Source organism: Lipotes vexillifer, unplaced genomic scaffold (assembly GCF_000442215.2).
Source record: "Lipotes vexillifer unplaced genomic scaffold, Lipotes_vexillifer_v1.1 scaffold240, whole genome shotgun sequence".
Classification (NCBI taxonomy): domain Eukaryota; kingdom Metazoa; phylum Chordata; class Mammalia; order Artiodactyla; family Lipotidae; genus Lipotes; species Lipotes vexillifer.
The window spans coordinates 8,778,175-8,791,283 of record NW_006797481.1 but is presented as its reverse complement, the minus strand read 5'-3'; the positions used below and the strand labels follow the sequence as shown (position 1 = coordinate 8,791,283).

The window sequence follows — 13,109 nt, the reverse complement described above, 5'->3', positions numbered from 1 at the left end:
AAAAGTTTCACATTTTCTTGTGTCCCCCAATGTGGTAACTGGCACAGAGTAAGTACTCAATAAATGCTCTTTGTATTAATGAAATGTTCATAAAGATGGATGGATGGATGGATGGATAGATTGGTGGGAACTGGCCAGTCTCTCTAAGAGACCCCATAGCAGAAGTTGCCTTGTTCCCTTTCATAATGGAGCAAAGTGCTTAGCACCCAGAAGCCCTGATCCCAAACAAGGGAAGAAGTTATGAGGCATGAGAAGATAACTTTTGGCCCACTGTCTCCATGCTAAGGTAACTCTCCTGTCCCCTTCATATAAATGCCTCTACCTTCCCTCCTTCTGAGCATCAGTCAAACGCTTTCAATCCTTGGGACTTCCCTTGTGGTCCAGTGGTGAAGAATCCACCTGCCAATGCAGGGGACACTGGTTCGAGCGCTGGTCTGGGAAGATCCCACATGCCGCGGAGAACTAAGCCCGTGTGCCACAACTACTGAGCCCATGTGCCACAAATACCGAAGCCCGCACACCATAGAGCCCATGCTCCACAACAAGAGAAGCCACCGCAATGAGAAGCCCTCGCACCTCAATGAAGAGTAGCCCCCGCTCGCCGCAACTAGAGAAAGCCCACGTGCAGCAACGAAGACCCAACGCGGCCAAAAATAAATAAATAAATAAATAAGATGAAAATGGAATCGTGTCATAGAAAATGGAGTCTGTGAAGTTCCTAGAATTCAGCTGCCCACCTCTGGGCAGAAGAGTCCTCCCGATGGATAAGAAAGAAATTAAGCAATAAATTGAGAATGGGACATGATCTATTTGGAAGCTGCAGTGCTCACAGGAAGTGAGAGCTCAGGGCCAGGCCTTCCAGCCACTGACTGCAGGGGTTCTGCCTGCCTGGGACGGCCTGAACCTGTTGGATTTCAGTGATTCACCCCTCAGTTAGAGCTTTAGCCCCTGAAAACATTCCTGAGATGCCTTCTGCTGTGGGCCTCTACGTCCTTGCAGGCCGATTAGCTGATAAAGATAATAAACACTAAAGGTTAGGGAGGAGGCACTTTGCAGAGAAAGGCAGGTCCCTGGCCCCAGGCTTCGTTCTCCAGCTTTCCCCTTTTCCAGAATGAAATTGGACTCACTGCAAATTCGCAAGCTAATGGGCTGGAAACCTCTGGAGGGGAGGCAGTCTCGCTGGCCGTCTGGGAGCAGGAAATGAGTTCACTGTATCCAGTTCATCTGACTCCACCTTTGCTCTAGGCCACAGGACTCCAGTGTGAACAGAGGAGGCCAGCTAGATGGCTCCCCCTACTGGGAGACTGACTCAATACCCCGGAACTACAACCCCTGAATGGGATATTTAAGACACCCCATGGACTTTCCTGGGACCACACAAACACCTTTGAAGAAAATACTCACCTCAGAAGATCTCTGGGACTTTACCTTCATCCTCAGTAAATTCGGGGAGTGGGATCGTGAAGCCTTTTGCCCTTCAACCAGAAGGTTGTTTGCTCTGCTTTGCCCTGTGGGAAGCAAAGGAGAGCTGGTGAATCACAGAGCAGGAGAGGTTGCCTGTCAAGTGTGGTCTCTCAGCAGACAACTCAGGTCGCCCTTACTCGCTTCCTGAGAACGTTGTTTGTAACCAGAACTGCAATCAGGCAGGAGCTGCCTTGGTGAGGGAAAAGCTTCATCATAGATGAAATCGCGATCGTATCCTTGGACTTTGCCGATAAGCCTAGATGGACAGTCAGCAAGGGTCTATGGGGTGAGGGCCAGTGGAGGCTAAAGTCTGTTGCAAAGAAAATCTTTTTAAAATAATAATAAAATCTATTGAGCTCTTACTATGAGTAGGGCACCAAGTGAAACACCTCACATACAGGTTCACAACTAATCCTCGCAGCCACCTTTTGAGGGCAGTATTATCACCATTCCCATTTTACAGACGATAAAACTAAGCCCCCAAATGAGACAGCTAGGAACAAGTGGGACAGGATTCAAAGCTAGGTCTACACTGCTGACATCTAGAAAAATCTTCCTCTTACCTGAAGTCCGTTGATGAAATACATCATGCCAGAGCCAGACTTAGCAAACTGTGGAATTGAAGGTACCTCCTCCCTTTCACTTCTTTCCCTGGACCCTGACACCCACTCAAACTCCCAATGTCATAGTAACCACTCACCACTCCCACTGTGAACATCTCCAAGATGCTCTTGGGAACATCTCAAGAGGAGTACCACCACCCCCAGAAAGGGCAATGCTTATCAGAAAGATGAGAAGGTATCATGGTACGTTTCAGTGATGGACAGGAAGGCAGAGAGAAAGGGAAGAGATATTTAAATGTGTAGAGATGAGGTCCAAGTGCCCCCAAACCAATGGGCTTTCATCCCCTCCACCTGGGCACTTTAGACTCGGGAGAAGGGAAATAGAAGAATGTGGACATTATAATTCCTGGGCTTATATTTGCTGTTGCTTTTGTGGGAGACTAGACTGGGGTGTTCAAGCAGAAACCAGGAGACCAGCGTAGCAAAGAGAAAGGAGGCATCACACAAGAGGTTGGTCTAGGTTGGAGCCAAAGTCACAGATTCCATGTTTGACCATTTAAGGGAATTATACAGTCCTTTTTGGAGGAAGATAACCTCACAGTCATGAGAGCCTCCACATGGACCTTAGCGGTCTCCACGAACCACAGCATGGAGATTCACTCATCCCATCAAGTTCCTCAGTATCTCCTTCAGGGACCGAAATGGGGTGGGGTGGTGGGCTGGGCACACATTTGGTCCAGTCTTACCTTGACTGGAATGGTGCCTCTCTTTTGCAAATCACACCCTCCCAACGCCAGCAGGGCACCTGCAGTGGTCTGAGTGACCTGAATCCGGAGAGCTGCCAGAAACCAGTTTTAGCCTAGTCAACACCTTGGTTGTGAATTTCATATGGATGTCAGTGGGGCAAGGGCTGCTGTGGGGAGGGAACACTACACACATGGCTCAAGTTCTTGGACTGCCAGCACCTCTCACTAAACAAATCACAGACAACCTCTCTCACGTCTAGGACACATGGACTGGTATCACCAACCATCCAGGCATTGCTCAGATGCTGCTGGGTGTTGCTCAAGCTTTAACACATTCGGTTTAGAAACAGAAGATGGAACGGAGTCCATATGCAAGTTGGTGTTCCTGATGGATGAGGGCAGCTGGGGTCCTCAGGCTCCCTGGGATAGTGCCAGAGCTGGGATGTACCACTGAAAATGTCCTTTGTAACCAGAACTTCAACTAAAGTCAGGTGTGGAGCCTACATCAGCATTTCCAATTTCATATTCTGTCCTTGAACTCTTTAATTACAAGCTAAGAGAGACGTTTAAATCTGGATTTGAGACTCAGTTGATTAACTTAGACAACAAAGTAATCAGAGGGGAAGATTTTTTTGTGTGTTTTTATATACTGTGGAAGATTTACAAATTCAAAAGAATGTTAACCTAAACTTTTCAAAACTTAAATCACTGAGTAATTATTTTTTCCAGCTGATAAATGTCTCAGCTGATAAATGGCATAGATGTGTCTAGTAATAATCAATACAATAAAATTATTGTAATGCAAAAGAATTTGATGTCCTCGGGAGTTCCTGGCCATAGATTTCTTTGGCATCGCCAAAACTATACAGCAGGATTGGCACATTACTACCTACAAGCCAAATCCTGCCCACCACCTGTGTTTGCAAAATAAAGTTTTATTGGAACATAAACACACCCAATATTTTTACATGTTGCAAATTGCTGCTTTCACACAACAACAGCAGTTACATAGTTGCAGCAGAGACTATAGCCCCCAAAGCCTAAAATATTTACTGTCTGGCCCTGTTTAGAAAAAGTTTGCCAACTGCTGCTCTTATTTAAATGATCTTACTATATGTGTACCTGACTGTTTAGGATGGAAAGTCTTGGAAGGAGATGTCATGTGTGTTTACATGGCTCCATCGAGAACACAGTGCAAAAACCCATCTAAAAAGCTTGTGACCAGTGTTGTCTGAATTGGATAATGATCTTATCCTCCAGATGGAAAAGAGTAGACAAAATGCAAATGGGTCTTCTAAAAATACTCTCTGGTTAAAGATAGGGGACGGGAGGGACAGCGATCTGTGTTTGCAAAGTGCTGTAAACGATACCCACGCAAACTGCTACTTTCCATTCTGGATGCCATGTTCACAGAGTCTCCAAACAGACAGTATCTGGGCATGGTGACTCCTACCACGCCAGCCACCATGGGACCTGCAAAGGGAAGGACGACAGAGGCGCATGACCAGTCTGCATTTCCCAAGTGTGGGACTCCACAGTGCAAATCAGGTCAACAAAAGCAAGTCGATAAATATTCGTGAATACCCTCTGGGGGCAAAGCCTGGAAATAGACCTCGGGGTTTACAGTGAGGCCAACTACAGAACCCACAGACTTTTGGTGGAAAGCAACATAATCAACCGTTATGGATTGAATGTTTGTGTGTCCCACCCCAATTCACACGTTGAAGCTCTAACCTCAATATGATGGTATTAGGAGGTGGGGCCTTTCGGTGGTAGTTAGGTTTAGAGGAGGTTGTGAGAGGGAGTTGCCCTTATGATGGGGTCAGCGCCCTTATAAGAAGAGAAAGAGACACTGAGAGCTCTCCTGCCCCACCGTGAGGACGTAGCCAGAGGGCAGCCCTCTGCAAGCTGGGAAGAGCGCTTCCCCAGAATCCCCCATGGTAGAATCCTGACCTTAGGCTTTCCAGCCCCCAGAACTGTCATAAATGTGGGCTGTTTAAGCCACCCAGTCTATGGTAGTTTGTTATGACAACCAAACTGACTAAGACAGAAATCAATGACAGTGTTATTCATGCACTGGAGATGTAAACAAAGCATCAGTGGCACAAACATGGGAGTAATTCATCCTGGTTAGGAGTCAGGTTTTATTTTAGTTAAGCTGTGGAGGGTAACTAAGAGCAGGTCTGGCTACATCGTTTGCAGGGCCCGGTCTCAAATGACAATAAGGGATCTTCCACTCAAAAATTATCAAGAATTTCAAGACAGTAACGGAATGGCATTAAACCAAGTACAGGTCACTTCTGCACACGTCACAAGCCCGTGAGTTTGAAAAAAACAGAACAGATCAGAGGGCATTTGATGCAGAGGCATGGAGGGAAAGCAGCCCCAAATAAATGTCCTGGTTGGGGGCTCCTCCTAATTTGGGTTCATCGCCTTGGAGTCTTTGTTTGTCCTTGTTGTTACTAAGCAATCTGACTAACTAGAAATACACATGCAAAGAGAATTCAATCTTTTCTTTCCCCTGAAGATGCTACCATTTGCTCTCAGGGTTCCTAAATTAAGCCTCAGACCTAGGATGTGAATTTAGAACTACCTGCTGCTGTATCTGGACCACAAGGCCACCTGCCCTTAGTGCTGTCTACTGGTGTGGAGGCCAATCCAGAGCTTAAGCTTTTCCTCAGGCATGTGCCCAATCGGGAAGTGGACGGTGGCACTGAGGAAGTGCAAGGATGCAATCTCGTCCGCGTGTTGGGTACCATTCCGGATGGGAAGTCCGCTAGCCACCATGTATGCATCTCCAATGGTTTCAACCTGAAAATAAAGCAAGAAAGTGGCCTTGTGTTCATCATGAGGGAGGCTGGGGGTGATGGTGGGGTCAGAGACAAGGCCCCTCATTACTGATCCTGTTTGAGGTCACATCCTTTGAAGGGTCATACTCCCTGACCTTCATTCCATCCAAGTCCCAGCATTTCCTCAAGCTCCTACTCTTGTCCTGGCTCCTACAAAGCCTTCCTTCCCTCACCCTCTTCCCCACAGTCTCTGCTTTCTTCTCTGAAATCTGAGAGTGCTGGTGATTATATTTCCCCAACCCTAGTTCAAAACCAGTTAGACAGGCAGCAATATACTGATGGAGTAGACCTTGAAGGATCACATGGATCCATCGAGTGCAATCCATCTTATCCAAGCTGAACTGTCTTCACCCCACACAAGGGCTCTTAGATACAATTATACATATGCTCATATTATACAAAATGTGTGTAAATGTATGTACCTGCCTGATCTGTCCTCTTTTTCCCCAATCCTCCTAATAAAATCATCTTTCAGATCCTTCATTCACCACAGACAATAAATGACAAGTGTAAGCATAAAGTTACAGCCCGTTCCAGATACATTTGCTTTTCAGAAGAATCTAAAGATGATGTGGAAAATGTGGAATTTCAGGCCTTAGCCAGGCAATAAGACCACGTCTGCTTCCTGGTGACCCTAAAATTACCCAAAGCCAACAAGTACACAAGTCTAACTGCTTCTAGGCTACCTCTCCCCACCATGGGCACGTCCTTTAGCAATATAAACTGATTTTAGCATTAGTTCATGCAAAACGTAGCTAAGAAGAAAACACTAAGAGGAAATCCCAGAGGAGGCTCATCTAAGCAGAGCAGCTTCCATTTTTGTTGGGTGAATGTGATCTGCTCTTTGTGATTACCGACCACCTTTCCTTCTGCTGTTGACCAGAGGCAACATCTTTGGGGAATTTTGGGGGATAACCATTGAGGATGTGTTGCCAGGGGACATGATTGCACTGTCCCAAGTCTTCCTGATTCCAGGACCACAGGCAGAGCCCTGCAATCATGGTCACAGCTGGTAAACTAGTGGCTGCCCACCAGGTGTGTGTGAACATGGGCACCTTGGAGTCATGATCTGCCCCATCTGAACAGTCAGAAAGCACATAAAGTGGCCTCATCGTCACCACCAGTGAATGAAGCCAAATTATTATTTTTCTCTCCTCCCCTGCAAAATTCATTTTTTACTCTAGGTGACCCTGTTCATACATCCCCAGTGTAGCACTAGGCGGGTGGTTGCTGTCTGACCTTTAGCCGTGAGTCTGATAGTCTAAGCTTGGGGGTCTATCTTCACCTGAATGGCTAAGGGCACAGTAACAGAAGTGAGACTCACGACAGATCCAAAGACAATCTTTAAAGGAGAGTAAATGTGAGCCTCTCTGAATGTGGAAAAAATATATTCAGGAGGGAACTGGAGGAATTAGCCAGAGGAAGGTCAATGCCTTTTTTAGAAATGTGTTTACTGTGAGATAAAATAATGGAAGGAAACAGAGGGAACAACTGATGATTCTTGACAAGCACCTACATCTGTGATGAATCAAGCCCTTTTCCAAGAAAACAAACAGGAATCAAATATTGAGTTTCTGCCATGAATTGAGATAGGCTGCCAGCCTGAAATAGAACCTTCCTCCTGGCTGAGGTCTAGGGCCGGATTAATCCTCACTCATGCCCGGAGACAGCCTACAAGGGTCATGTGTGTCTCCACAACCCAGGAACCAGGTGTCTCACCTTATACACATCATAAGTTTTAATGATGTGATCAAATAAACTGTACAGGTCCTTAAGGAGCTGCACAAGTTGCAGCGGGGAGCTGAGAGAACAGAGTTTTGTGAATCCAACAATGTCAGAGAAAAAGATTGTCATGGACTGAAAATGCTCTGGTTCCACAGCTCTTCCAGCTATGAGCTGTTCTCCAATGAAGCTGAAACCAGAGAATAGGATTGTTTTTGAACAGTATCATTCATCTTGTCTCCTATAGACCCCTACAAAGTCTCCCTGGTAGATCTTTTTCTTCGGTGGGTTAGATTTTGCGGTAACAAAAATCCATCATCTAGAGGGATTCTTTTGACACCCATTTCTCTGCCTGCATTTTCTCTAAAGAGATATTTAAATTGGTGGGTATAAATTCAGGGAGGGGTGGGAAGCAGTCCACATAAATGCCTTTTCAAAAAGATTTTCTCCCTGAGGGAATTTCATTTGCCCCAATTGGTCATAGAATTTGATTTTAACGACTCAGTCTGCAGATGTGGAAGCAAATGTAAACATTCATCGATCCACAAATTAACATTTCTGCTTCTATCAATCTCACATTGACACATTCAATGCACAACCCCATTTCTTTGTCAAGACACATAAGAAGGGTGCTGGAATTTTAACAGCAGATGCTCTGCTAAGTGTTTAGAGAGTGCACAGGTGATAACAGAGCCAAAAATAAGCAAGTTTTGAATCTGAAGTTATTGGTGCCTATTGTACTGTGCAAAGCATTTAGGCAGACGTAAAATCTGAATACGCTGAGCGTAGTAATTAATTGGACTCCTGAGACTAGAGCGCCATCTAGTGGTCCCTTCCTCTTGTTGCATCCCCTATATTCCATCTTTTACAGACCTGCATTCTCTAATTCCTGTGGATTCCAGGGCCTTGCCTCTATCTCCCTTTACAAGGTGTACCAGATTACACACAAAATGCTTGATGCATTTTAAAAGAGACTAACATTCTCTTAGAAAAAGAACACAGGAAATAGTCTCTCCATGTGAGGTCTCCTTAAATAGCGATGGTGTTGCTTCCTGGTCCTTTGGTCAAGGCCCCTGCTACTTTGGAATACCTGGGCAGCACTGTAGACAGAAGCTGATCCACTTTCCTCTTCTCGGCCATCAGCTAGTTGGTCCTCTCTTCCACCACCTCCTCCAGATGACTGGTGTACACTTTCAGCTTGCTCACCATACTGTTTAGTACATTCACGTGGCTTTAAAAGAACCCAGAGATTTAAGTCTTTTTCCAAGAACTTTAGGGCCACAGTGGAGAACCACATCCAAGTATACATTCCAAGACAACATGTCTCGCCCGTAAGGTTTCCTACTTAAGGGTTGCCAGTGGACAGCAGTGAAATGACAATGGCCAAAAGGCCGCCTGGCAGGACAGATCCTGTCCTTTACCAGCCCTGTGAGCTTGAGGGGAACCCTCTGAGCCTCAGTTTCTTCATCTGGGAAATGAGGATAATAATACATACCTCACAGGGTCATTCTGTAGATTCAGGGAGATAATGAGTACTAAGGCTGTGTCTGGTACCCAGTGGGCACTCAACAAACAGTAGCCTTCACTGCCCTCCACTTCCCAACATGCTCCATGCCAATCGTCATGATCATGCAGAAATGTAGATTTCAGGATGGGTCATTCTTTTCTTTTCAGAGGGCAACACCAGATGTTTTCTTTTCAGATGACAGATGCTGGTATTTAAAACCCAAAACCCAAATACGCATTTTTCAAGTCTTTTTTTTTTTTTTTGCGGTACGTGGGCCTTTCACTGCTGTGGCCTCTCCCGCCCCAGAGCACAGGCTCCGGACGCGCAGGCCCAGCGGCCATGGCTCACGGGCCCAGCCCCTCCGTGGCATATGGGATCTTCCCGGACCGGGGCACGAACGCGTGTCCCCTTCATCGGCAGGCGGACTCTCAACCACTGCGCCACCAGGGAAGCCCCCATAACATTTTCTTGATGGAAGGGAAAGTGGACCTTTTCTCTGGAGATTCATCCCAACATGCCTTCACCATGACCACCATCTTTTCATTTCCCTTCTCTTCTGACAGGGAAGGTCTAAGTGGCACTGATGCACTGGGGTCCTTGAGTTGGCTGATGATTTCTGAAATCCATTTGGGGTTTAGGTAGCTAAATGTCTGAGTTTTGTGCCATTTAGTACACTTCACTTTAAACAGACATGTTTTTAAATTTGTAAATTGAGTTTTTAAGTAAACTGAACAGATTAGAATTTCAGAGAAATCTGAATATTTTACAAGAAATATTAGGAATCCTCCTGGAAAATGAGGACTCTAATGTAACACATATAAGCACACCCTAATTAATCTTTTTTTTTATTAAGTTTTTTTCTAATAGAACTTTTCTTGAAATGAAGCATATCTCCACGTGATTTCAGGAGCGTATAAGCATTTGCTATTAGAAATCCGCAAAGTGTGCTTTACGCAATTTGCATTCCATATAAAATGTTACATAAAAGTTATTTTAACAAACAATGAATGTTAACTACTATGTCCCACCTCTATGTCCCACTTTGTAAACCTACTTTCTTTCACTTCCTCATTGGCTTCTACCGACATTTATTAAACATTCTGCTTAACCAGGTTTTGTAGAGGAAATAATATTTTGAGAACAATGTATTTGTGTTTTGGTAAAAAAAAAAACACTGTGGTGTGACAAAATGAATGAATCTTAAATGTATTACTAAGTATAAGAAGCCAGTCTGAAAAGGCTACATACTGTATGATTCTGTTTATATGACATTCTAGAAAAGGCAAAATTATGGACACAGAAAATAGCCCAGAGGCTGCCAGGAGTTTGGGGAGAAGTTGATTAGGAGAAGCACAGGGGATTTTTTTAGGGTCATAAAATTATTCTGCACGATATTGCATTGGTGGATCATGACACTACATATTTGCCAAAAGCCTTAGGACTTTACAGCACAAAGAGTGAACCTTAAAGAATGCAAATTTAAAAAAATATCAGTTGGGAGATTGGACAACTGCAAGACAGAATGCAGACTGTGACAAAAGAATCTGTTTTACAAATGTGTGACCTAATCTCACTGAAGGGGATGGGGGTAAAATGCCTACATAAGTAACTTCTGAAACAACTAGAGACGGTGAGACTAAAGTCAAAAGGAACTACTCAAAACCACTATACTCCAGTTGGTAGAATCTCCTCTCAGGTAGGTACAGATGAAGAACTCTGAAACTACTGTACGCAAATAATGGGATTGAACAAATAAGTAAATGGATGGCAGATGGTGGGAGCCAGGATTCTCGCTGTTGGAAAGGGAGGTTATGGATCAGTGATGGGCAGAGACTAAAGTAAATGAAACATGTGATAACGACATTGGAGATGTCACTATGAACCCATGTTTAGCTTAATACAGATACAGATGGGTAGACAGAGATATGAATGTGTGTATACATATGGGTTAGTATATACCCGCATATTATCTTGCTCTGTCCATGAGAGGGGCTAGAAGAAACAGCATCCCAGTAGCAACATGCACATCTAGTGTCCAGGTGTTCATTCTCCAATACAGGAGCCAGGGCTTCTTAAGAGAAGCAGCTGAGGGGCTTCCCTGGTGGCGCAGTGGTTGAGAGTCCGCCTGCCGATGCAGGGGACACGGGTTCGTGCCCCGGTCTGGGAGGATCCCACATGCCGCGGAGCGGCTGCGCCCGTGAGCCATGGCCTCTGAGCCTGCGCGTCCAGAGCCTGTGCTCCGCAACGGGAGAGGCCACAACAGTGAGAGGCCCGCGTACCGGGAAAAAAAAAAAAAAAAAAAAAAGAGAAGCAGCTGATTCTAGTATTGGAGCAGGGAAAATACAAGATGAGGCTAAAGCATCTTATACCACCAGAAACTAAGGAAGCACAAAACAAAACACTGCAATGGGTGTATGTCAAAGTACACAGAAGCCAACTGAAATTAAATGGTCAAAGATAAAACAATTTGAGCCACAAAATAAATAAAGAAGTATTAGATTATAACTCAAAATATAAAATTACTATATAATATAATAAATTTATATAAATATCATAAATGAAATATAACAGGTAATTGAATGGATAAATAAATGGGAGAGAATAGACAAACCTGTAGAAATAAATTCCAAATAATTTATGTAGATATTTCTCCATTCAAGGTGGTGGAGCAAACACCCCCGTCCTTAGGTGAAGATTTCACATCGTGACCTCTTTCTTACGGGGACAGTATAGGAAGAGGGGAAATCAAGTCTCAAACGTTAGTGGGCATCAGAATCACCTGGGGAGCTAATTATACACAGACCCTGGGCCCACGCCTCACCCCACCCCCACCCCCAGTTTCCAGTTCAGAAGGTCTGCAGTAAGGCCTGAAACGTGATTTTCTAACAGGTTCCCAGATGATCTGCTCCTACTGGTCGAGGCACCACACTAGGCCAGTGCTCCGCAGACTGTGGATCTTCAACATCACCTGGGATCTTGATAGAAAAGCAAATTCTCAGGCCTGACCCCAGACCTACTGAGTCAGGAACCCTGAGGATGGGACCCAGCAATTCTGTTTGAACAAGCCCTCCAGGTGATTCTGATGCCCATTAAAACGTTTGAGAATCATTGGTCTAGTGTGCGCAGAGAATCCGTACTGTTTCCAGCACCAGGATTGTTGGCAGGAGTGTATGAGAAGTTAATGGAAGGGTGTGTTTCTCCATAAATTAGGTGCAGGTTGTACTTTTCCTGGTTGTGGTCCTGTGTATCTATCGTCCCCTGTGACCAGCTCGCATTTACCCTGGTGAGCAGAGGACTACAATGAGGGGGAAATATACAGATTGTCCACAGTGTTCTCACACCTTACCCACCACCACCCCCACCCCCGCTGGCACAGTCACATGGCAGCTGAGCTTAGCAAGTGTAGTTGGGCTCCTGCCTGGGTTCAGTGGAGGGAAGATGTGTCTAGCTGCTGGTTTCCAAATTCAGATGCCCCTGGATCTGAGATTAACCTTTTAGGATGAGTCTCATGTCTGCTTCATTTAGCCACAGATTAGAATCAGAATCTGCTTTCAAAGCAACTAGCACACTCAGAAAGCCTCCTGACTTGAAAAAGTCTCCAGGGAATGCATAATGATCTAAAGATGAGACTTGGGATAGGCCACTGGGGATGGGCTAGAAATGGTAGGCAAGGCAATAAAAAAGAAATGATGGGAAAAAAATCAAGAGAGAAGAGTGGGCTGGGTTTACATAGAAACACACACACACACACACACACACACACACACACACACACACACACACACACACACTTCCCTATACTCTCTCCAAGATAGTGGTTCCCCACCTGAACTGCATGTTAGAATCACCTGGGGAACTTTAAAAACCCGGATGCCCAGGCCATACCCCAAACGAGTGACATCAGATTCTCTGAGTCTAAGATGCAGGCCTCAGCAGTTTTTAAAGTTTCCCAGGAAATTCCAATGTGCAGCCAAAGTGGAAAATAAAAGTGCCAGGGGGTTCCACCTGCTATACATTTTCTTATCAATTTTGATCAAATTTTGCTTCACCTCCCATTGCTTTTGCCCTTAATTCCCTCATGGAATGTGTTAAGAGACAACCTGGCCAAAAAAACAAAAAAACCAAACGTGAATATATCCTTTGTAAGTAGAAAATTGGACACCATTTATCAAAACTTTTAAATATGTTTAAAATACATTTACCTTGGGCTTCCCTGGTGGCGCAGTGGTTGAGAGTCCGCCTGCCGATGCAGGGGATG

The 13,109-nt window shown here is 44.9% G+C and overlaps 1 protein-coding gene across 1 annotated transcript in view; it reads right to left on the bottom strand.

The window, feature by feature from the left end:
* Positions 1 to 1,405: 1,405 nt before the first annotated feature.
* The window catches only part of LOC103069064 (guanylate cyclase 2G-like), a 38,659-nt gene continuing 26,955 nt past the window's right edge, over positions 1,406 to 13,109 (bottom strand). Inside the window, 8 exon segments of the mRNA XM_007469645.1 lie at positions 1,406 to 1,469; positions 1,471 to 1,508; positions 2,774 to 2,865; positions 4,148 to 4,246; positions 5,416 to 5,584; positions 7,342 to 7,534; positions 8,435 to 8,575; positions 9,305 to 9,467. Of these exon segments, the coding sequence (XP_007469707.1) occupies positions 1,406 to 1,469; positions 1,471 to 1,508; positions 2,774 to 2,865; positions 4,148 to 4,246; positions 5,416 to 5,584; positions 7,342 to 7,534; positions 8,435 to 8,575; positions 9,305 to 9,467 (959 nt within the window).